Source organism: Notechis scutatus, chromosome Z (assembly GCF_049901735.1).
Source record: "Notechis scutatus isolate UNSWTSFEM ecotype Mainland chromosome Z, rNotScu1.2, whole genome shotgun sequence".
Classification (NCBI taxonomy): domain Eukaryota; kingdom Metazoa; phylum Chordata; class Lepidosauria; order Squamata; family Elapidae; genus Notechis; species Notechis scutatus.
In genome coordinates, this window is record NC_142025.1 from 25,788,369 (window position 1) to 25,815,088 (window position 26,720).

The 26,720-nt window shown below is 38.2% G+C and overlaps 1 protein-coding gene across 2 annotated transcripts in view; it reads right to left on the minus strand.

The window, feature by feature from the left end:
• The window catches only part of RARB (retinoic acid receptor beta), a 335,866-nt gene extending 313,394 nt beyond the window's left edge, over positions 1 to 22,472 (minus strand). Inside the window, exon 1 of one of the 2 annotated variants that reach the window (XM_087945174.1) lies at positions 22,022 to 22,472. In XM_087945174.1, coding sequence (XP_087801300.1) covers positions 22,022 to 22,211 — 190 coding nt within the window. In that variant the 5' untranslated portion in view covers positions 22,212 to 22,472. The remainder of the gene's footprint in view (positions 1 to 22,021) is intronic. The other variant, XM_087945172.1, reaches the window with a different exon arrangement.
• Between the last annotated feature and the right edge of the window lie 4,248 nt (positions 22,473 to 26,720).

A 26,720-nucleotide genomic window follows, 5' to 3' on the forward strand; every position in this document is an offset into this window, starting at 1 on the left:
ATCAATTACTAGAAACTTTCTTCATTAGATAGAGAAATGCATTATTAATTTGGCTTCTGGATAATACATTGCTCTAATGCATCATGGTGTGTCACACCAGCAATGCATTACTGTGAAACATTATCAGAGCAATAGTTCACTTAATGCCAAATCTTTGTTGTTGTTGGTTGTAAAGTTGTGTCCAACCCATCATAACCCCATGGACAATGTTCCTCCAGGTCTTCCTGTCCTTTACCATCTTCTGGAGTACATTTAAGCTCATGCCTACTGCTTCAGTGACTTCATCCAGCCTCATTCTTTGCTGTCCCCTTTTTCTTTTGCCCTCAATCTTTCCCAGCATTAGGCTCTTCTCCAGTGAGTCCTTCCTTCTCACTGGGTGGCCAAAGTATTTGAGTTTCATCTTCAGGATCTGGCCTTCTAAAGAGCAGTCAGGGTTGATCTCTAGGATTGACCAGTTTGATCGCCTTGCAGTCCAAGGGACTCTCAGGAGTCTTCTCCAGCACATAGTTCAAAGGCCTCAATTCTTTGGTGCTCAGCCTTTCTTACGGTCCAACTTTCACAGCCATACATTGCAACTGGTAAAATCATAGCCTTGATTATATACATTTTTGTTGGCAGGGTGATGTCTCTACTTTTTAGTATGCTGTCCATAGGTTTCCGCCCCAGGAGCAAGTGTCTTTTAATTTCTTGGCTGCAGTCCCCATTTGCGGTGATCTTGGAGACCAGGAAAATAAAATCTGTCATTACCTCCATTTCTTCCCCATCTATTTGCCAGGAATTGAGAGGGCCAGATGCCAGGATCGTAGTTTTCTTAATGTTGAGTTTCAAGACAATTGTTTGCAGCCTCTTTCTTCACCCGCTTCAAGAGGCTCTTTAGTTCCTTTTCACTTTCTGCCATTAGAGTAGTATCATCTGCGTATCTGAGGTTGTTGATATTTCTCCCAGCAATCTTAATTCTAACTTTTGATTCATCTACTCCTGCATTTCTTACAGGTTGCCAAAATCATTTGAGGCAATGGGGGAATGCCTTTTGATTCATTTTAAGATGTCCATGCTGTAGTACGGCTTTATCTACAGGTTCACTTTTTGTTGAAGTTCGAATTTATTTCAGATACATATATTTTTCCCTAATTATACCCAAAGGCATAGTTTATACCTATGTTAAACACTTAGCATCACCACTGCAGAGGAGAGATGGCTAGAAGGTAAATCTGGATTTATTGCTCAATTTCTAGGTAAGTTGTAATGTGTTCTGAAGCATTTGTGGGTTTCCCCCCAAATTATAATACTCTAAAAAAGGTAATTCAGAGTTACCTGAAGTATTTTCTGTACAGAAGTCAGAGAGCTACTTATAATCAGAACAAATCTCTAACTCAAAGACTTTGAAAGTTAATTCTGAGTTAATGTGTTTTGCAGTTTTATCTGTGAATTATTATATTTAATCAACAAAAACAACATATTCAAACATAACAAGTCCTCCACACACCTGAATTGCATCATTATTGGGTTAAACATTCTGAAATGTCCTTTATTATGCTGTTGAATATATATCATCATCATCTACTACTACTATTATTACTATTATTATTAAAATCCATTAAAGAAGTAATTTTCTGTTCAAATATTTTGCTTCATTTTTCACCAGATTACTCTATAATTATCTTCTTCATGGAAAATATATATATATTTATGAGACATTAGTGTATTATTTTTTAAAATACTTTTTTATTTTACTTTATTTATATCTTGCCAAATTTAATAAACTTTGAGAAGCTCATGCAAGTTCAAGAATCTTTAAAACTATCAGTATAATCCAATAATTAAAATTCAATTGGAAAAATCAATAATCCCATACTCTCTTCAGTCAAGCTCCAATCGGTTGTTAGAAGATTCAAGGTGGGTTGTTCTATAGAGGCAATTACCAAAGCCTGTTCATGAAGTCATATTTCTTAACCTCCTATAGAAAGGAGGTCTTCAGTATTCCTTCTGGAACTAATCAAATATGATGGGACAGATTCTAGTGAAAGAAGATACTTACTGATATCCTGGAACAAAACCATATATGGCTTCTAGGTTATTCCAAGCATTACAATTTTATTTATTTATTTATTTATTTATTTATTTGATTTGCCAATTGTTTACAAGATAATAAGTATAAGTGTATACATAGTTGTGAATACATGAAATGGGTACATATAAGAAAAATAAAAGAAGAATAAGAGAAACAATAGGACAGGGACGGTGAGGCACGCCCCTACAGACCTCTTAGGAAAGGGGTGAGGTCAATAGTAGACAGTCTAAGGTTAAAGTTTTTGGTGTTTGGGGAAGAAACTACAGAGTCGGGTAGAGTATTCCAGACATTGACCACTCTATTGCTGAAGTCGTATTTCCTGCAATCAAGTTTGGTGCGGTTAACTTTGAGTTTGTATCTATTGTGTGCTCTTGTGTTGTTATGGTTGAAGCTGAAGTATTCATTGACAGGTAGGACATTGCAATGTATGATTTTATATACCATGCTTAAATCAGACCGAAGGCGGCGTAATTCAAGGTTTTCTAGTTCTAGAATTTCAAGTCTGGTGGCATAAGGTATTCTACAACAAGTAGAGGAGTGGAGAACTCTTCTTGTGAAATATTTCTGGACTTTCTCAATTGTGCTAATATCAGATACGTAATGTGGGTTCCAGACTGATGAACTGTATTCGAGTATTGGTCTAGCAAATGTTTTGTATGCTCTGGTTAGTAGTGTGATATTACCAGAGAAAAGCTACGTAGGATTAGGTTAACAACTCTTAATGCCTTTTTGGCTATGTAATTGCAGTGGGCTCTAGCACTTAGATCATTAGAGGTGAGTATTCCAAGGTCCTTTACAGAACTTGGGTCATCAACAAGATCTTGACTATTCAGCTTGTATTTTATTTTCTGATTTTTTTGCCAATATGTAAGACAGAGCATTTATTTGTTGAGATTTGAAGTTGCCATTTGTTTGACCATTCTGATACATAGTCAAGATCTTTTTGTAGGGTAGCAGTATTGTCTGTGGTATTGAACAGCTTTACATCATCAGCGAAAAAAACGCAATTGCTCTTAATATGATCACAGAGGTCATTTATGTAGAGTATGAAGAGAGTTGGTCCTAGAACACTGCCTTGGGGGACACCACTATTGACAGGTACAGAATTTGATAGGACGCTCCCAATTTTGACCATTTGTTGTCTGTTTGACAGGAATGCTTCTATCCAGTTATGAAGGTGTCCAGAGATACCATAGGATTTTATTTTTAGGAGTAGTTTGTCGTGTACCACTGAATCAAAGGCTTTACAGAAGTCTATGTAGATTGCGTCTATTGCTTTGCCCTGGTCGAGTTGTGTCGTCCATATGTTTTTGCAGTGTAAGAGTATTCAAAAATGTACTGACAGTCAAGGTAGCTCTTAAAAATATGAATTAAATACTGCAAAGATCTAGATGGATGTTAAATAATACTATTTTAAGGGGAAAAGACTTCACACAGTGGATGGAGAAAGAATTGCCTTTTTTCTTTAGAGAAAACAAAACAGAAGATACATCAATTCAGAATGTATGGGATACAATGAAGGCATATGTTAGAGGCTTGATAATAGACTATACAAGGAAAAGGAATACTATGAAAAGATTAGCCTCTAAGGCCTTAGAGGATAAGTATAAAAGACTTGAAAAAGAGCTACAGAAAATGCCACAGAAAAATGACATCAAGCTAAAAATTGATATAGTTAAACATAAAATGGGTCAAATAGAAAAAGAAGAATTAGCACAGAAAATTAGAGGTGTTAAACAGAACTACTTTGAAGACACAAACAAACCAGGTAGATGGTTAGCCTACAAATTGAGAAAGGAGAAAGAATCAAGGAAAATATTGCAATTAATAGATGACCAAGGCCAAGTTTGCTATGGTAGTAAAGAGAAGAAGGAAATTATTCAAGACTTCTATGGGAAATTATATATGCAAGAGAATATTGATGAGGAAAGAGTTAAACAGTACTTACAGAATGCTAATTTACCTCAGATACCTAAAGAGACTGAAACAATGTTAGAAAGCAATATAACGATGATGGAGTTAACCGAAGCACTCAAGAAGCAAAATAATGGAAAGGCACCAGGCCCAGATGGACTTCTGGCAGAATTTTACAAAACATTACAAGAATCGTTGAATCTTCCATTGCTAGAAGTTATGAATGAAGTTATGTTAAAGAAGAAGATACCTAAATCATGGTCAGAAGCTTATATTACACTTATTCCAAAAGAGGAGGCCGATCCATTACAAATTAAGAACTATAGACCTATTCCTCTACTAAATGCAGATTATAAAATCTTTGCTTCAATATTGGCAGAAAGACTTTAAAATATTTAAATAATTTTATTCATCCTGATCAAAATGGATTTCTGCCAAAAAGACAAATTAAAGACAATATGAGAGTAATCTTGGACACCTTGGAATACTACGAGGCACATCCTGAAAAACAAATAGCTCTGATATTTCTAGATGCATAGAAGGCATTTGATAATGTGAATTGGTGATTCATGTTATTACTGTTGGAACAGATGGGCTTTGCTAGAAAATTTATTCAAGCAATAGAAGCTATATACCATAAACAAACGGCAAAGGTAATGATAGAGGGAGAACTGACAGAATCTATCAATATAAGAAAAGGAACAAGACAAGGGTGCCCGCTATCACCTTTGTTGTTTGTGTTAACTTTGGAAGTGCTAAACAGAAATATAAAGATGAAAAGAATATAAAAGGAATGAAAATCAAAAAGGAAGAATTTAAGCTGCAAGCATTTGCAGATGATCTGGTTTTCATCTTAGAAGACCCTCTAGAAACAGCATCAAAATTGATAGAAAAGATAGAGACATATGGAAAGGTGGCTGGTTTGAAAATAAATAAAGATAAGACAAAGATCTTGACAAAGAATATGCTATTAAGACAAAAGGAAGAACTGGCAGACCTATTGAAAATTCAGGTCACGAATAAGATCAAGTACTTGGGGATATATTTGACAGCAAGATGTAGTACATTAAAAGAGAATAATTATATCAAACTTAAACAGCAGATAGCGCTAGATCTGACGAAATGGGAAAAATTACAACTGTCACTAATAGGGAGAATTTCAACAATCAAGATGAATATATTACCCAGAATTTTATATTTGTTTCAAACAATTCCAATTAGGCTTGGAAATGATTACTTTGAAGATTTAAATAAAATTGTGTTGAAAGATATATGGCAAGGTAAGAAAGCGAGAATAAAGTTAAAACTTCTGCAAGATGCTAGAATTAAAGGAGGATTTGATTTGCCTAATTGGGAGTTGTACTATCAAGCTACAAATCTGATGTGCGTTAACGAATGGATAACACTAAGAAATACCAGATTGTTGACATTAGAAGGACATGATTTGTTGTTGGGGTGGCATGCTTTTTATGGTATAAAGGAACTAAAACACAGGGTATTTTAGAAGACATTATATACGGGAGTCTCTGTGGTTAAACTGGGAGAAGATTAAAAGACAATGTTATTTGAAAATTCCAGTCTGGTTATCGACTACTGAAGCATTTTCTTATCCTATAATATACAAAAAGGAACAAACAGTTAGATATGGTGAAATATTGAATGAAAAAGGTGAACTCAAATCTATACAAAAACTAGAGGAACAAGGTATAAAGATGAATTGGTTTTCATATGCGCAAATACATTCAAGGTATGATAAAGATTCTAAAATGGAAGGTTTCTATGATAAATTGACTGATTTAGATAAGATTTTGACAGGTACTGATGAAAAGGTGATTAAAAAACTGTATGGATATTTATTAGAAATTAAATTAGAAGAAGAACAAGTTAAAGAAACTATGATTGCTTGGGGGAAGAATTTTGGATAAGGGATCGATTTAGAGAAATGGCAAAAATTGTGGTCTCAAAATTATAAAATGACAATGTCAACAGCATATGAAGAAAATTTGTACAAGATGTTTTACAGGTGGCATTTCCCCCCGACAAGAATAGCAAGAATGTACAAGAATAAATCCGAAAAATGTTGGAAATGTCATCAGACACCCGGCTCATATTACCATACGTGGTGGACTTGTGCGGATGCTAAAAAATACTGGACTAAAATCCACATGTGGTTGGAAAAAAATGACAAAAAAACATATAGACTTGAAACCAGAGATAGTTTTTTGGGGAATTTTACCTGAAATATATAGTAAAGACTTGAAATACCTGATTGTAAATGTATTAACAGCGGCTAGGATTGTATTTGCTAAAAACTGGAAAAATGAGAAAATACCATCACAGGAAGAAATCATTAAGAAAATATTGGAATGTGCTGAAATGAGTAGATTGACATTTGAAATTAGAGAACAAGAGGATAAACAATTTTATAAAATTTGGGATCTTTTCTATCAATGGTTAGACAATAAAATACAGTAATGAAAAATGTAGACTTTTAGAAAATAATAAATATATAAAGATGTACTTCTTTCTTATTATATCTACAAAATGATTTTAGGATAGATTTGGGATGTTAATATGAACTGTTATAAAATAAACTAAGTAAATTATGATTATCTTGTAAAACATGAATGAATAAAAGTATAGTCAAATGATTGATTAATAATGATACTAAGGTATTTAATTTTTGATTGAAAATATGAGATTATATGCAATGTAATTGTAATTGAAGACTATGAAATGGAAGCACAAAACAATTTGTAAACCAACCGGCACACTGTATGTACACATATGGAAGATAGCTTGATGTTTTTATGTTTTGTTTGTTTATGTTGGTTTTTAAAAACCAATTAAAAAAAAATACTGCAAAGTGGCTCTTATCTGGTTACTGCATTATGTACAAATTGCAGTTTTTAAGTAATCTTGTACTATACTATTGCACCAAGTATACCTGAATAATTTCTTTTTCTATTAGTTGTAAAAATTGCAAAAAGCCTCTCTGTAATTTGCTAGCAAAGAAGGCATGTTGTAAAGCAGCGATTGTTTTGTATCAGCCTCTTCATTTATAAAAAGCAATTCTGTATTTATAGCTATTATACAAGCAGATGAAACTGCAACTGAATACATAATGTATTTTCTACTTTATTTAACAGTTAACAGATAAATCAGAGTTGGAAGGGACCCTATAGGTCATCTAGTCCAGGAGTCGCCAACCTTTTGGACCTCAGGGACCACCAAACTCATAATTTTAGATCCCAGGGACCACTAACTGGTTCTGTGGGCGTGGCCTAATTTGTGGGTGTGGCTTGGTGGGCATGTGACTGGCTAGGCATGGCTTGTATGTAAATATTATAAATATTTATATAAATATTGAATTTTTTATTAAAAAAGAGCAACTTTTACCCAAAATCAGGCAAAGCAGGCAGGCAGATTGAGTTGCTCACAGAATCACAGATTCATTCATAAATCTATCTATCTGCCATTGGCTAGCTCAGTCTGTCACATAAAATTTGCTTGCAAACAAACTCATAAAATTTGTTAGCAAGCAAACTCACAAAATTAACTCACAACACACCATGCATGTAAATATTGATTTTTTTTATTAAAAAAGCAACTTTTATCTAAAATCAGGCAAAGCAGGCAGATTGAGTTGCTCACAGAATCATTCAGTGATCTATCTGCCATCGGCTAGCTCAGTCTCTCATATTTGCTTGCCATGAGTCTGCACTGAATTTGCTTGCAAGCAAACCTTCAGTCCTAAGGGAGGTTCGGCTGTGCTTCGCTAGAAAGCAAGAAATCCAACCATTTCCTGCTTCCTAGCTAATCTAAATCTCCCGGCACAGCAGAACAGATGATGGTCGGAAAAAGGAAAAATAGCAACTTAGCAGACAAGTTTGCCGGGAAAGGAGTGTGTGGATAGGGAGGTTCCCATGGGCCATGTGGGCTTAGCAGCCTTGTGTTTCTGCGCAGCCTGGATTAATTGCTTTGGGGGGGTGCTCTGGGGGTGAGATTTCCCTGCGGCCCACCAAAATTTTCTTACAGCCCACCAGTGGCCCTCGTCACACCAGTTGGCGACCACTGATCTTGTCCAACCCCGCACCCAAGTGGGAGACCCTCAGGGGTGGGATTCCACCGGTTCTGTCCACCTTTGTAGAACCGGTAGTTCTGAAGAGCAGCAGGCATAGAACCAGTTCTATGCTGCTGTTTTGGCCCACCTGCCTGGCCGGGCTCTTACCTGACCTTTATTTCCTATTTTTTCAACCACAGCTGCTTTGCGCGACAAGCTGCAGTTGAAAAAGCAGGAAAAAAGGGCTTTTCCAACTGCTGCACACTTGCACACAGTGCTGCTCAGCTGTCCGGGCAGCTCAGCAGATTGTAAATTGTACTCACACGACTTGTGCATGTGTGCGTGACGCACAGCAACAGAACCGGTAGTTATACCAGTCAGATCCGATCCCTGGAAACCTTCCACTATTTCTAACAAATGGCAGTCCAATCTTTTCTTGAAGGTTTCAAGTGATTTATTCCAATTAAGTTTTCCCCTAGTAATTATAAACTTAATTTTTCAATATTATTATTTCTTGCAGTGTTCCACTATAGTCCCTCTAACTATAGTACTTCTCAAGTCTTATGAGTCTAACAACACAGTAAGTTATAAAGAAACTGACATAACTTCTCCTTACAAGATTCTCCAAGTAAACTATCCTGTTGATTGGAAAATATAACCTGTTACTTAAATTTTACACTAAAAATGGTGAGATGTTTGCTATCAATGTCTGCAGTGTTACCCATCTGGATCCCTTTTCCAATTCTCCATCATTAGAACTTCTTGCATCCCAATTTTTAAGGCCATTCCTTCAAGTTCTGAAATGTGTTTTTAATGCCACTCTGAGATCGAACACGGGTTTTCTGAAAGTGGACCCCAAAGTCTGGATAAACAGAAAAGGGTTGTTGGTTCTTACCTGATACTACCTTTCTCTTAGGTGGAGATAGCATTCAGATTTGGGTTGTCAGTCGCTGCTGCTGATTGGACTGATTCTGTCAGATCTGTGAGGACACTCCCCTGTTACTAAGTGTGCCCCAGAAATTGGCGAAGGAATAGTGACAGACTGACGTTTTTTCTTGTTATTGTTGTCGTGCTCCACTGGATTTGAAATGGACCTTCCTCAGGGTGGGTCTGGATGCTATCTCCACCCAAAGAGAAAGGTTGTATCAGGTAAGAACCAATGACCCTTCCCCATTGTGGTGGAGATAGCATCCAGGATTGGGACATACCAAAGCTGGCTGTCCTACAGGTGGGCCTAGTTCGGTCTGAATCCCCTAGACAGGTGGACTTTTTGAAGAACCAAAGGCTGCTTCTGAAGATGCAAAGGAGTCCAGCTTATAATGTTTGATGAACAGAGAAGGCAATGCCCAAGTTGCCGTCCTGCAAACCTCCTCCAGAGAGGCTTGAGTAGCCCATGCTGCCGTCATGGCCGCACTTCTTGTTGAATGGGCTGTTATTCTTGGAGGAACCGCAAGACCTTGGGATTGGTAGGCTTTGGAGATGCACATTCTGATCCATCTCCCCACAGTTGTTGAAATGACTTTGCAAGCTATGGTAGAGGGTTGAAAGGATAGAAAAAGGGATTCAGACTTCCTGAAGGGAGAAGTTCATTTAACATAAATACGCAGGGCCCTTTGAATGTCCAGAGTGTGCCACCATTTTTCTAAAGAATGGACAGGTTTTGGACAGAAATTAGGTAAAACCAGTTCCTGGGCCCTGTGGACCAAGAGTTCACCTTTGGCACAAACAAAAGGTCCAGTCTGAACACAACTCAGTTGGGGTGAAAAATACAAAGGTCCTTCCTGACAGATAAGGTAGCCAAGTCTGAAATCCTTCTGGCAGAAGTGATTGCTATCAGGAAGGCCACCTTGCAAGACAAAAATTGCAGAGAAGTAGATCTCAGTGGTTCAAATGGGGCCTCAGTCAGCAAATGCAGTACTTTAGAGAGTCCCATGTTGGATATCGATGAACCACTGGAGGGCACAGATTTGTAGCTCCCTTCAGAAATCTGTGGACTGTAGGATGCCTAGATAGGGATTCTGAGCCCCTCAAAGAAAGTACAGAAGATAAGGCTGCCAACTGCCTCCTTAATGTGTTGGGAGACAAGCCTTTGTCAAGTCCATTTTGAAGAAAATCCAACACCTGGGCGACCAAGATCTCAGTGGGGTCCAACCCAGATCGTGAGTACCATTCGCAAAAAGCCCTCCATGTTGCATCATAGATATGATTGGTGGAAGGCCTCCTGGAGGCCTGAATGGTTTGTATCACCTTGGAGGAGTAATGGTCCCATATCAGAGAGCCCCGCTCAATCTCCAAGAGGTCAATTGAAGCCATTGGTGTTCCGGATGTAATAATGGTCCCTGGCTGAGAGATACACTGTCTGCAGGCATCCTCCAAGGGCTGGTCACAGATAGGTTTACTAGTCTGCAAACCATGGCTGTCTTGACCAATGAGGAGCCATAAGTATGAGTTCTGCTCTTTCCCCTAATAGTTTTTGTATTACCCTTTGGATCAGGGGCAGAGGAGGAAATGCATAGAGAAGCTCCCTTAAAAAAAAAAAAAGAGAGAGAAGCTCCCTTAGTCAAGGGCTGCATAAGGCATCTGTCCCCTCTGCCCCCAGAACCACAAACCTGGAGTAGAATCTCAGGAGTTGTGAGTTGTCCTGAGAGGCGAAGAGGTCTACTGCTGGTCAACCAAAGTGCTCCGACAACTCCTGAAACAAAGCAGGGTGCAAATGCCACTCTGCATGGTCCATGGTGGCTCTGCTAACCCAGTCAGCTTCGACATTGGATACACCTGCAACGTGCTCAGCTCTGAGCGATACATGATGTCTTTCTGCCCAAAGACAGAGTTGCTCCGCTTCCAGCTTCAGGGGTCTTGAACCCTTGGCGGTTTATATGTGCCTTAGTGGTCACATTGTCAGTTAAGACCAGGACGTCCCTATCTACTACTATGTCTGTTAAAAGCCTCAGGGCCAGGTGGACTGCCCTGAGTTCTAGCCAATTAATGTTGTGGTTCAAATCTGCCTGGGATCACTATCCCTGGACCATCCTGGATTGGAGATGAGATCCCCAGCCATAAAGGCTGGCATCTGGTTAGGGTCCTTGAATGAGTGCCCTAAATAAAGGGCCTCAGATAGCACATCAAAGGGACCTGATGACTTCAGGGATTAACCTGACCTGGGAGTGGGAACAATTCCTACCTGTCCTCTGAAAAGGAAGAAGAAATCATTGGAGTGCCCTGGCATACAATCTAGCCCAGGGCAATATATTAATGCATGAGATCAATTTAGAAAGCGTAGCCAGGGGAACCCTGTTTTTAGATTTTTACATCCCCAATCAATTCCCTGATACTCTCCTGATGCTCCTGGGATAAAAACACCTTGCACGATATAGTATCTATTACAGCTCTCAGATGGAGCAATCTATTGGTGGGAATGAAGTGACTGTTGGCCTTGTTGACAGAAAAGCCATGCTCCTGTAGCACCTGGATGATGATCTCCAAGTCCTCTGCTGCTTGAGATGGTGAGGAGGACTGGACCAGGATGTCACCCAAATAACACTGGACTCTGACTGGAATAGCCCTCAAGTGGGCTTCCAGGGCTGCTAATAGCTTCGTGAATGTTTTGGGAGCAGATGAAAGGCCAAAGGGCAAGGCCCTTTACTGAAAATGGCTTCCATTATAGCAGAACCTGAGGAATTGTCTATGGGCTGGGATAATGGGGACATGAAGGTAGGCTTCGGTTAAATCTATGGAAGTAAGGAAATCCCCCTCCCTAATTCCCTCCAGAATAGATTGGAGCGAATGCATTTTAAACCTCCTGTATTTTACCCAGTGGTTGAGATGCTTCAGATCCAGAATTGCCCTCCATCTCCCAGAGGCTTTTGGTATTACAAATAAGATGGAATAAAATCCCATCCCATTGGTCCTCAGGCACTGGCTGAACAGCTTGGATCTCCAGCAGGTGCTGAATAGCTGTTTCCATGAGGACTCTTCTGTCTCTGTTTTGAGAAACAGAGCAACGAAGGAAAAACCTTGGGGGAATGGAGAGGAACTCTAGAGAAAGGCCCGAACTGTCTCCAGGACCCAGGTGTCTATGGTTATTTCCTCCCAATGCCTGGCAAACAAGGCCAGACATCCCCAAATGGGAGGACTGACAGTAGATTTATCTGGGGTGTCGGAAGGGACAACCCCCAGCCCTCGAAAGGGCCACAACAAGTTGAGGTTTCTACCTGTCCTGTCCTGGTGCTGGTTCTGCCTGGGAATGAAAGGCCTCTGGGGTCTAGAAAACCCCTCTCCAACTTCAGGTGCCCTGAAGGAGGGAAGTTGGAAATAAGGCATCGAGCGGAAATTGTTCCTTCTGGGCCTAGAAGGCAAGATCTTCCTCTTGTCCTTGGAATCCGCCAGCACTTTGTCCAGGGCTTCACCAAATAATTTGTCCCCCTTGAAGGAGGCAGTGGCCAACCTCCACTTATGCCTCATATCAGCCTGCCCTTGCTTGAGCCAGAGCAAACAGTGAGATGTTATAGAAGATTCTATTGTCTTTGAGGCAAATCTGGCTGCACTGAGGGCGGCATCAGCCGAGAACTCAATAGCAGCTAGAAGCTTATTAATATGCTGATGAGATTTCAGGTTATTGGTTGGGATCATTTCTTGCAGCTCCCTTAGCTATATAAGTGATGCCCTATTAAAAAGGATGCAGTTGTGGAGACCTTCACTGCCAAGCTGCTGACTGGTGAGTTCTCTGAAATGTCTGTTCAGCCCTCTTGTTCTCTGCTCTCAACGAGTCTTTGGGCTCACCAGGAATGTCGGAGTTGGACTGCAAGGCAGCCACTTCAAGGGCCCTGGAAAGATCCACTCTCACATTAAACAGCCTCTTGTCCAGGGAAGAAGGACTGGGGCCTGACCCAGGCAAAGACCACTGTCTTTGGATGACAGTTGTGAACATCTTTGGTGCAGGAATGACATCTGCAGTTATTGTCTTCTCTGAGAAGAGTGGATCATTGGTTTCTTCAGAGGCATCTACTGGGTGAGATGATGCAGGAGCCTTGCCTTGCCCTGTGGCATTCTTTGCCTTAAATAGGAGCGACTTGAATAAGGCAGGTTGAAAAAGGCCCTGAAATTATGGGACGTTCAGAATCCAGTCCCTCATCATCAGAGAGATCTCTTCCTAATTGTTCTTCCATATCAAAATGGGCAGAGTGGCCATGTAGAGAGGGAGCATAATAGTCCTCTTGTGAATAGCAAGACCTGTCATCATGGAACTGAGAGGTTTGTCTTAATTCTTGCCTGGAAGATAAATAGGAAGCTACAGGAGGAGATCTCCTGGATTTTTTATAGAGCTGCAGAGACTCCTGGTTTCACTGCTTCCACAAGTAGAGCCTGCATGTTAAACTGCCCATCTGCATCTTGCCCTGCTGCTGGTCTAAGGCCAGCCACTGTGGGTGTAAAAGTTGCCTCTGGAGTTACTCTGCTTCTTTGGACCCTTGCAGCAGGCTGTACTGTTGCTGGGCACACAGAAAAAAATTCCGTTCCTTCAGAGGATTCAAATGGGATTTCAGGCTCTTGCCAGCCAAATTTCTCTTCAGCTTCCCATGTGGCCAATTCCTGCAACTGCCTTCTGTCATTGTGATGAGACCTGGCTCCTCTTTCTAATGGTTGCTCCTCATTTTGGTGGGAATCCCCACTGATGCTGTTGGGAACAGCTTCCAGGTTTTCCTGGGCTACTTCTCTCTGTCCTTTAACCCACAGCCTGTTTGGTGCCATGTCCCTGCAGTGCTTATCCTGCTCTGCTGCCTTGGAGCTCTTTCGAGCCCCTGCAGCCTTGGTTCTTGGCTTGGGGTCCTCTGATGAGACTGGGACATTAAGTTCGGAAGGGCTTAGAGAGTGTGACGGCCAGTGAGCCATCTCCCCCACTCTCCTGTCCACGTGGCTGGTGTTCTCTGAAGAATCCGCCATTTTAGCTAACTGACAGGTAGCCTTTATCTCTAATTTTAACTGCTGACCTGTCCTCCGAAGGCTCAAGGGGCAATCCCCACTTGAAAAGCTGACCAGCAAGAGCGGGAAAAATTGTTAAAATGCCCTTGCCGATGACAGCTGCCTTCACGCCCTTTTTAAACTCCCCCGTGGACAAAAAGGCTCTGGCAGTTGTTAAGACTGCACGATAGCCCTTCCAAGCCAAGCCAACCAGGGTGTGGAGATCTTCTCAGACACCCCATCCCAACTTCTCCTTACTTCAATGGAATCGGCCCTCAGCCAATCTGTTCACTTCACTTCACTCTGGGCCGAAGCCCTGAGAGAATGGAGTTTTGACAGCTGCAAAGATGGTAGACTGAGAGCCTGCTGTCAAATAGATAAAATTCAGGATTGGATTGTCCTATTTTTTAAAACAGTTAAGGTTCAAATTCGAAGAGCACTCAATAACACGTCGTCCTGGCTGCTTGATTGAGTCAATTTCTGGGACACCCTTAGCAACACGGGAGTGTCCTCACAGATCTGACAGACTCAGTCCAATCAGCAGCAGTGACTGACAACCCAACCCTAGATGCTATTTCCACCACAATGGAGAACAAAAATATTGAAGCACATCCAGAAAAACAAATAGCGTTAATGTTTTTAGATGCACAGAAAGCATTTGACAATGTAAACTGGTGATTCATGCAGCTAAAATTTATGGAATTTGGGGGGAAATTTAGCAATATGATCAAGGCAATATACATCAAACAGACTGCAAAAGTATTTGTGAATGGGGACATAATATTAATATTAAAAGAGGCACAAGTCAAGGATGCCCACTGTCCCCTTTGTTATTTATTTTGACTGTAAGTGTTAAATAAAAACATTCATCAAGATATAGAAATAAAAGGCATGGAGATAAAAGAAAAGAAAAGAAAAATACAAACTACAAGCCTTTGCAGATTATTTGGTTTCATCATAGAAGAACCATAAGAAACAGGACCCAAACTAATAAAGAAAATAGATGACTATAGTAATGTTGTAGGATTGAAAATAAACAAAGAGAAAACTAAAATCCTAGTTAAGAATCTTACAAAGGAACAGAAAAAAGATTTAATGGAAAAGATAGACATTCAGAAAATAAAAAAGTAAAATACTTGGGAATCCACCTATCAGTGAGATGCATACCCATAAAAGAAGACAATTACTTAAAATTAACACAGCAAATCAAACTGGATCTGGAAAAATGGGAAAAATACAATTATCATGTTAGGAAGAATAGCCACCATCAAAATGAATATCTTACTGAGACTGTTATACCTATTCCAAACAATACCAATAAAGCTATACAGGAAATATTTTGAGGAACTAAATAGAATGGTAACCAAATTTATATGGCAAGGTAGAAAGGCAAGAATTAGTAGCCAAAATGGTGCCGACGACGGCTGCCTCGGTGAAATGCTGTCTAGTGGTTTCTTTATTCCTTATTATTATCTGCAATTTACTACAGATTTCATACTCATGAAACCATGTGCTAAGAATTAGGCAATGTTTCCTTAAGAAGCAGCTTTCTGATTTCTCACCCCCACCTGTCTTTGCAAAAGTGGAGGAGATTCTAACTAATTTACCGGTGCTATGGATTACAAAGTGGCCACGCCGGAAAAGGAGATGAGGAAAATGAGAGGGAATTTTAAACAGACTAAGGAATAGGGGGGGAAAAACCTCCTCTCCCTTCAATCTTTCTGACTAATTTATGCTCACTTGCTAACAAGATGGAAGAAATTCATCTCTTAAATAGATGGAATTCTGATTTCTATAATTCTGCAGTTCTTTGTTTTACTGAAACCTGGCTTAATCCACAAATTCATGGGGACAACACCATATACATCCCAGGATTTCAGACATTTAGATCAGACAGAATTGAAGAGACATCAGGTAAAACAAAGGGTGGAGGATTATGTTTATATATAAACAACAGCTGGTCTTAGGATATAACTATAATATATAAGTTTTGTGATGAAAACTTAGAGTCTTTACACATCAACTGCAAGCCATTTTATTCTCCACTTGAGTTCTCCTCATTTCTCCTAATAGCTGTGTATGTTCCTCCACAAGCCTGTGTAAACAAGGCATTACCGAACTCTTGCTGATCAAATTATGGAGGCTGAAGCTAAACACTCAGATTCCCTTCCTAACATTTTAGGAGATTTCAAACAAACAAACAAAAAGAGCTCCCAAAATATTTTCAGCATGTAAATTATCCCACCAGAGGCAAAAATACTTTAGACCACTGCTACACAACAGTAAAAAATGCTTATAGGTCTTTACCATGAGCAGCTGTGGGACACTCTGACCATTGCATGATTCACCTTGTACCTGCCTATAGACAAAGACTTAAAACCATTAAACCAACAATTAAATCAGTGAGGACTTGGTCAGATGAGGCAAAGCTGAAACTCCAGGCCTGCCTTGATTGCATTGATTGGAATGTTTTGGAAGATGCCTCTGCAGACTTAGATGAGCTCACAGATACTGTAACATCATATGTCAGCTTCTGCGAAGACTTATGTGTACCAACAAGGACCCTGCAAATATATAGTAACAATAAACCTTGGTTCACAGCTAAACTTAAGCAGCTGCGTCGTTCCAAAGAGGAAGCCTACAGAAAAGACAGAATGCTATACAACCAGGCCAGAAATATATTAACAAGAGAGATCAGAGGAGCAAAAAGAAGCTACTCTGAAAAGTTAAAGAATCAGTTCTCAACAAATGAACCAGCAAACATGTGGAAAACTCTTAAAAACATCACTGGCTTCAGTAAACCTCGTTCCCAGGCAGAAGGAAATCAACAACTAGAAGATGACCTCAAAGTGTTTTACTGCAGGTTTTAAAGGAAACTACAGCCACCTATCTCCACAACCCATATCTCAAACACACCAACAACAGCCAAGCCTCCTACAACTGGCCCCAACCCATTGAGTTCACAACCTCTGGTGCTCACAGAAAAAGAAGTGCAAGATCTATTACACAGACAAAAGCCAGGAAAAGCACCAGGGCCAGACAAGATAACTCCTTCTTGCTTATAAGTCTGTTCTGACCAATTGTCCTCCATCTTCACACGAATCTTCAATAGATCACTAGAGATGTGCTATGTTCCTTCCTGCTTCAAACACTCTACTATCATCCCAGTGCCAAAGAAGCCCTCTATCAAGGAACTGAACAATTACAGACTAGTTGCTCTAACATTTGTAGTTATGAAAATCTTTGAAACGCTTGTGCTGTCCCACCTGAAAACCATCACGGATCCGTTGCTAGATCCCAAGCAGTTTGCATACTGAGCAAATAGATCGACAGATGATGCTGTTAATATGGCTCTGCATTACATCCTACAACACCTTGAATCTCCAAATACCTCTGCAAGGGTCCTCTTTGTAGACTTCAGTTCAGCATTCATCATTCCAGACACTCTTCTAAGTAAATTAAACCAACTAGCAGTACCTGAACACACTTGTAAGTTGATCATAAGCTTCCTAACAGTCAGGAAGCAACAGGTGAAGCTAGGCAGAATCACATCCAATACCTGTACAATCAGCACAGGGGCCCCCAAAGGCTGTGTGCTTTCTCCACTTCTCCCTATATACCAATGACTGCATCTCAAATGATCCATCTGTTAAAATACTGAAGTTTGCTGATGACACAACAGTGATTGGTCTTATTTGAGACAACGACGAATCCGCATACAGACAGGAGGTTATATTGCCTCGTGGTATAACCGGAACAATCTGGAACTGAACACACTCAAAACCGTAGAAATGGTGGTAGACTTTAGAAGAAACCCTCCCATACTACCACTTCTTACAATACTAGACAACACAGTATCAACAGTAGAGACCTTCAAATTTCTAGGTTCTATTATATCATATGACCTAAAATGGACACCAAACATCAAAAACATCATCAAAAAAGCACAACAAAGAATGTTCTTTCTGCACCAACTCAGAAAGCTCAAACTGCCCAAAGAGCTGTTGATACAGTTCTACAGAGGAATTATTGAGTCTATCATCTGCACCTCTATAACTGTCTGGTTTGGTTCTGCAACCCAACAGGACAGACACAGACATCAGAGGATAATTAGGACTGCAGAAAAAACAATTACTAGCCACCTGCCTTCAATTGAGGACCTGTATACTGCACGAGTCAAAAAGAGGGCTGTGAAAATATTTACAGACCATTCACATCCCGGACATAAACTGTTTCAACTCCTTCCCTCAAAATGATGCTATAGAGCATTACACACCAGAACAACTAGACACAAGAACAGTTTTTTCCTAAAAGCCATCACTCTGCTAAACAAATAATTCCCTCAACACTGTTCAGCTATTACAAAGTCTGCACTACTAATTTTCTCATCACTTCTTATCACCCATCCCCTCTCACCTGTGACTGTATGACTGTAACTTTGTCGCTTGTATCCTTACAATTTTTATTGACTGTTTCCTAGTATGATTTGATTGCTTATTGTACCCTATGATTATCATTACGTGTCGTGCCTTATGATTATCGACTCCTGATGAATGTATCTTTCTTTTATGTATACTGAGAGTATTTACACCAAGACAAATTCCTTGGCCAATAAAGTAAAGTATTCTATTAGGCTGAAATTAATGCAAAACTCTACCAATAGAAGAGGTTTGCCAAATTGGGAACTATATTATCAAGCATCTGCCCTTATTTGGCTAAAGGAATGGATAACTCTGAGACATAGACAATTACTTGCACTGGAGGGACATGATTTACAACTGGGGTGGCATGTCTTTCTATGGTACAAGAAAACAAAACACATACATACTTTCAGGGGCACTACATTAGAAATGCTCTGCTCTCAATATGGGCAAAAATCAAGGAAAAACATTATTTGAAAATACTAGTCTGGTTCTCCATGATGGAGGCACTAACATACCCAAATGTGATGGATATGGGAAAAATTGTAAGACAGCAAGATATAAGAAGGGGGAATTGAAAAACAAACAGGAATTGGATAGCTAAGGGATAAATTTAGCATGGTGGCCACATGTATATATACAATCTAGCTATTATAAACATGTTAAAACATATGGTTTTTATAAAGAACCAACAGAATTGGATCAAATTTTAAGAGGACAACCAGAGGATGAACTGATTTAAAAATTCTATAATTATTTATTGACTATTAGAATAAAAGAGGAGCAAGTAAAAGAAACCATGATAGCATGGGCTAAACATTTTGGGTATTTGATAGAATTGGACAAATTGCAAAAGTTGTGGGACAGAAACTATAAACTGACAATGTTCACTGCATACAAAGAAAACCAGAAAGATTAGCTAGAATGCTTAAGAATACGTCTACCAAGTGTTGGAATTGCAACCAAACCTTGGGCTCGTATTACCACATGTGGTGGACATGTCCAAAAGCAAAAAAAAAATGTTGGATTAAAATACGCACCTAGCTAGAAAAAATGATAAAGGAACATACAGATTTAAAACAGGAAATATTTCTGTTGGACATCATACCAAACAAATACAGTAAAAGGAATGTAGATTTAATACATGTGTTAACAGCGGCCAGAATAGTGTTCGCACAACTTTGGAAGGGCGAGGATATTCCCACAGAAGATAATAACAAAAATTTTAGAATGGGCAGAATTGAATAAACTAACATTTGAAATTAAAGAAAAGGAAAACAGAATATTTTGAGATATAGGATCTGTTTTATCAATGGTTAAATAAGAGAAACAGAAGTTAGAACTTCTAAAATTACAAGAGAAGGTTTAATTTTATTATTAGGGTTGATCACGGTATCATTAATTTTGATTAGTATGAACAATATGTATTAATGTTATGAGGGAAAAGCATTGTCATTATGAGATTACTATTATTAGAATACTATTAGAATACTATTATTATTACTATGATGAATATTACTCAAAAGAATTGTAATCAGACAACACACAGTCTTTCTACTTATATTAATAAAAAAATAAAAAAACAAAAAAACATAAGTACACTATATGTTTTAATTATTTCAATTTCTTACAATCATTCTACCACAATTCTAAAATTAGCTTTTCAAGATCAGTAACAAATAGAAATATTTATTTGAAGACAAAATCCATTAACCCCCCTCTCCACCTTTTCAAGGCTAATATTTTTATTATTCTGAACAAGGCTGTGCTGTACAAAGATCATTACTTTCAATCTGCTAGGTTTTTGAAGCACAAGAAAAAATCATAAACTTTTTGTTCTTGTATCTTAAACCAAAGGTTTTTTAAAATAAATATATAAAATATAGGAGCAAAGATTTGGTCATTTTGCAGGAAGGTAATTTTTGTGGCCTTTTTGCATATAGATACGATTGGTTATTCATAGGTGATGCAAGATTATGTGATTATTCTCATGCAATTTAGCCAAAGTCTTGAAATATATTTGCATTAAATACTGTAGGACTATATAATTTAAGCAATGAAGTTGCCATATTGAAATCTGTTTGTCAGGATGTCAGCTTCCTCATACTGTCTTTTCAATTGCATGTAACAAATAATGCCAAACAAGGTTGCAATTAATTACTCAATTTAGTGCAATTTATATCAATATACAAGTGGCAACCTGCCTGCACTTACAACTGCAATGTTTTCTTCTACTACTTCTCCCATTTTCCTATTTCCCCATCTCTATCCTTTTGGCCACCTTGTGTTCTGCCTCTCTATTTGGTCTTTGTCATTTTCTTCCTCCTACTGCTTTATGTAGCATGGCCGGCTTGGCCCTTTGCCAAGGCAATTGCTAACTGAGCACAGTCTTCTTTCCAAGGCTGTGCGTGAACAACTGCCTGATGAAGGACCAGGATTACCTGTATACGAAATAATTCAGTTGCATTTTCTGTCAGCCATATTTTCTATACCAGAATGTTTCTCTAAAGCTTTGCTTTGACTTAATATGGACTATATAACATAGAAAGTAGAGGTAGGCATATAACATATTGTTAAGTCAAAATCAATTTATTTCCTATGAAGCTACTGCCTTTTTTTTTTTTTGCATGGACCATTTTCCAATCCAAAAAATGCAGAACTGTATCTAGCAAACTGCTAGAGTGTCATTTGAGAGGGTCACTTGATTTCCTTTTAATCATGACATCTGATTAAACAAAGGAAGCTATTAAGCATAAACTAAAAGCTATTAAATTCCAGAAGAATATTGTAGCTTCCCTAAGACTATGGCAATTATATAGGGACACAAGAAAACAGCAACTCACAATTCTTACACAAGTTATCCTATTCCCAATATTATTTTGCTTTCTCAAGAGCATGTTTCAATGCCCTTCATTCTGCAATCAAGAATGCTAGACATAATATGTCTTCCTGTAGTACAGATTTTACAATCTAAACTATAACAGATAGACTGCCTGATTATTCTGACCAATGGTATTTTTTTCTAAAGTGGGGAACCCTGATATCCCCTATACAATAGCTAAATTCTATGCTTAAAAATAAAAGGTTTGCTGTACTCAAGAAGTGGTTTACTCAATTAATTATTGTTATTGTACTTTTAAATGGATGATAAATTCCAGCTACAAATGTAATAAATAAACTATTCTGATGAATCACCAGACTACAAAAGCAATCTCATTAGGAGGGCAGTTTCTGCTACAGTTTTACTTTTTGATGAATTCTTACAGCATAGGATCTAATTTGGATAAGCAGACCTTAAACTGTTATCAACTAAACCAAACACACAATTATGCTTTGTCAATTTTTAGAAACAAATCGTAAAGAGATGATAAAATCCAGCACTACAGCATTATTTGACTGTTTTCTTCCCAGGTGTTCCCTAGAAGTATTTTCAAGGGTTCTCAAAACTTCCTGAGCAGATTTTGGGTTGTTGTAGGATTTATTGGGTTACAGTAGATTCTCAACTATTCGCTCTGAAAGCAGAATTATCTGCATCAAGTTACATTGGATTTTATCTAGAAACTAATATAGAAGGTAAAGTTGTAAATAAAAACTTACTTGCTGGTGAAAGAATGTTGTGCCGATTGGTTGATGGATTGGTTGATGGATTGCCTTGAATGCTATGAAGAGTTGAAAGTGAGAGTCCTCCAATGACAGGAGGAAAAAGTAATGGGTATGGTGGTCCAGGGTAATGAGTCATATGTCCACTGACTGTTGGTACAGAGCATGCACGGCTGCTGGTTGTCATGATTATACCTTGAAGGAAAGAGATGTCCAGTCACTGCTCCACAGAAATCTGGAAACAGGACACCTAGTCTGGCAGTACACCATGCATTAATTTCTCAAGAGATAATTTCTCATTTTTTCTCCTTATTGAATTTTTCCTGTCATTTTCCTGGTACATTCCTGCTGTAATTAGAACCTTTTGTTTTTGTTCTAATATCACTACATATAGGGATGGCTGTTCGTCTGTTGTTCCAAGCTTTTTCTTTTTTCTTGGAGCAATATCTTCACTCTATAGCTGGTTGTGGAAGTATTCTGTAGGAGACAGGAAAATAAATAGAAATTATAAATACTAATCTCTGCAAAGTAGACTTTTTGATAGAAAAAATGTTTGTATGTAACAGTTGAACTGTGGAGTCCTTGGTGCTTTCTGAGCTTGGTTGTTTTATATTTAGACATAGCTAGAAATGAGGAGAGAGAAGGGGGGGAGAAAGAGAGGAGGGAAAAAGATCTGAATCTAACTATGAATCACCTTTGCAAGAAGGAAGCCAAACTAAATATTCAATTATTATTTTTCTCTGTATTATAATAAAAAATAACACATTAACATTATATAATTTTATTTTTCTTGTAACAATCATTTAATCAAACCATGATAAAATTAATGAATAAAGAATCATTTTTCTTTTTTTTCTTTTTCAAACAAAGGCAATCTTGGGAATGAGAGATAGATGGGATAACAGCAGGAATTCAAATGGACATTAATAAACATTAATATGAATCAGCCTCCCTGCCTGCAAAGCCTCATGGACATTTGTTAAAAGGATATTTATAATAATTTTAATAATGCAATACATGATCATGCCTCATCACTTTTACAAATAGAACATCAATACATTGTTATCTTCTATGAATTCTAGTGCCCAGCAGTTTCATTATGATGCAGGCTATCTTCACATTAATTAAAACATAAGAAATGCTGGAGGAAAAATACTCAAGAAAAGTATGATAGCAGGATTAAACCTCTATGAGATAACCCAGAGGTCACCTAATAAACATAAGCATACTTTTCCATTAATAACATAATTGTCAAGGAACTCTCCATAAGGCAAGTGAACACTGAAATTCAAATAAAAGTTATAAGGTAATTTCAGATAATGTTGGTTTCAGAGTGAACCATGGAAGCAGAAGTAGAGCATCCAGAACAATAAAATGAGCAGAAAGGTCCCCTAACAAGCAACTATAATTGGTGTCAAATGAGATTAGTGTCAAACATAGAACTAATAAATAATTGATCAATGGATTTGCTTTAACCAATTTCAAGGTTTCTAAAGACATAGATCCTGAGAATCACAAAACCACCAAGTTTGGAAAGGATCATTTACCTATTAATCATTGCTTCATCCAGTACAGATATCTAAAATAAATATTGACAATAGATGCTTCTCTCTGCTTTAAGCACATCCAGGGAAAGTGTATACAACTTCCCTAGGTAATTAGTTCCATATTAAATTGATCAATACATTTTTCTTCTTCTGTATGATATCCAGTATTATGAGAAGATGGAACAGAGATTTTTATTTATTTGATTTGCCAATTGTTTACAAGATAATAAGTATAAGTGTATACATAGTTGTGAATACATGAAATGGGTACATATAAGAAAAATAAAAGAAGAATAAGAGAAACAATAGGACAGGGGACGGTAGGCACGTTGGTGCGCTTATGCACGCCCCCTACAGACCTCTTAGGAAAGGGGTGAGGTCAACAGTAGACAATCTAAGGTTAAAGTTTTTGGGGTTTGGGGAAGAAACTACAGAGTCGGGTAGAGTATTCCAGACATTGACCACTCTATTGCTGAAGTCATATTTCCTGCAATCAAGTTTGGTGCGGTTAACATTGAGTTTGTATCTATTGTGTGCTCTTGTGTTGTTATGGTTGAGGCTGAAGTATTCATTGACAGGTAGGACATTGCAATGTATGATTCTATATACCATGCTTAAATCAGACCGAAGACGGCGTAATTCAAGGTTTTCTAGTTCTAGAATTTCAAGTCTGGTGGCATAAGGTATTCTACAACGAGTAGAAGAGTGGAGAACTCTTCTTGTGAAATATTTCTGGACTTTCTCAATTGTGCTAATATCAGATATGTAATGTGGGTTCCAGACTGATGAACTGTATTCGAGTATTGGTCTAGCAAATGTTTTGTATGCTCTGGTTAGTAGTGTGATATTACCAGAGAAAAAGCTACGTAGGATTAGGTTAACAACTCTTAATGCCTTTTTGGCTATGTAGTTACAGTGGGCTCTCGCACTTAGATCATTAGAGATGAGTATTCCAAGGTCCTTTACAGAGCTTGGGTCATCAACAAGATCTTGACTATTCAGCTTGTATTTTATTTTCTGATTTTTTTTGCCAATATGTAAGACAGAGCATTTATTTGTTGAGATTTGAAGTTGCCATTTGTTTGACCATTCTGATACATAGTCAAGATCTTTTTGTAGGGTAGCAGTATTGTCTGTGGTATTGAACAGCTTTACATCATCAGCGAAAAGAACGCAAAGATCTGGGATTTCCCATGTGATCTCTCTGAACGTATTTGAAAACTCTTATATTTTGATACCAATAGAAGAAAATATTTATAGCTCAGGTTGGACTGTGGGGATCGAGTCCTTAATGATCTCTGAGCATGGTGGTTTTCTTACAGACATTTCATTACCTAGATCAACATGATCAGTGCGAGAAAATAACCAAGCTCAGAGAGCACTAAGGATCACACTGTCTTACTTTTTGTCTCATATTTTTCATAAGTAGCTAGTTCTCTCAGCATCTCCTCATAAGGCTTAATTTCCAGACCCTTTAATCATTCTTACTGCCTTTGTTTCTTTTTCATTAATTCTCTGAATCATTTTTACATTATGGACCCCAAAACTGATTGCAGTATTGAAAGCAGATCTTGACTAATAATAAAAAAATGAACCTATTATTTCCTATCATTTTGGCATGCAGTTCCACTGCATGTGTAATTTCAGAAACTCTGTTGCTTACAATTGTGCATAGTCACAATTCTAAATATTTTTCAAAAACACTGATAAGAAGATAAGAACTTTATTGTCATTGTACAAGTACAGCGAAACTGTGGATGCACCCCAGCAACTGTTCACAATACAATAAAACCAGAGCACTTAATGATGAAGATAAGAAAAATAGAGTAGATTGCCAGGGTGCGAGGAGTCTTCTATGATGTCCTTGATTCTGCTTTGGCAACGGGACCTGGCTAAGTCTTCCAGGGAGGGCAGAGGGAAACCAACGATGTTTTGAACTGTGTTTATCACCCTCTGTACAGTTTTCCTGTCCTCAGCTGAGGAGCCTGCATACCGCACACCCAGACAGTATGTTAGAGTGCTCTCCACAGAGGCTTTATAGAAAGTCAGCAACAGCTTCTTATCCAGATTGTTTTTCCTGAGAACCCACAGGAAGTGCAGCCGCTGCTGAGCCTTCTTCACTATGGCCTATGGATATCAGCTGAAATATGGATGCCAAGGAATCTGAGTTTCCACTCGTTCTCCGTTGATGATGAGTGGGGCATGGTCCTGTCCATGTTTCCTGAAGTCCATAATCAGTTCTTTGATTTTATGGACATTCAGTGACAGATTGTTCTGTGAACACCATACAGACAGGTTCTCTACTTCTGCCCGATATGCTATTGAGTATTCCACATCCTATTATATGTCCATTTAATTTTTTGCATTTTTCTCTATTAAATAACACTTGATTACTTTTACCTCACTTCTCTAGCCTTCAAGGTAATACTGAATGTTGTTTCTATAGTATTAGCTCTTCCAATCCATTTGTGATACCTGCAAATCTAATAAGCATTATCTCCATCTCTTCATTTAGTCTAAATAAAAATGTGATGTTTCAGACTAATTTTATGATACCACACTCAACACTTCACTTTATCTTGACAAAAGTTATTCTTGACCACCCTTTAAGTACAATTTTTAAACCAACTGTGAAACCAACTAGACCTATATTGATTACCACAATAACTTAACTTTGTCGACTCTTTTGCTGCAATTCAGATATAGTGATTTCAGATATAAACTGTTTCCTCATGATCTATTTAGCAATTACCTAATAAAAATAGGACAAGAATGTGATAATGAAACTTTATACCTCATAATAGTATCTAATACTTCATTGTGTCCCAAATATATAATTATTTTTCTGCATAACTGATTTAGGCCATAGATAGAATTATCAGGCATAGATAAGATAGATAAGCGTATGCTTACAAGATATAATCTAAATAAACAATTTATTGAAAATCTGAAGTATTACAGTATACATATGGATGGCAAAAAGTCCTCATAACAACAGCAATAGCACTTTGACTTATATACCATTTTATCCTGCCTTACAGCCCTCTCTAAATGGTTTACAGAGTCAGCATATTATTTCCAACAATATGGGTCTTCATTTTACCAACCTCAGGAAGATAGAAGGCTAAATCATATATTTATGCAGCCTG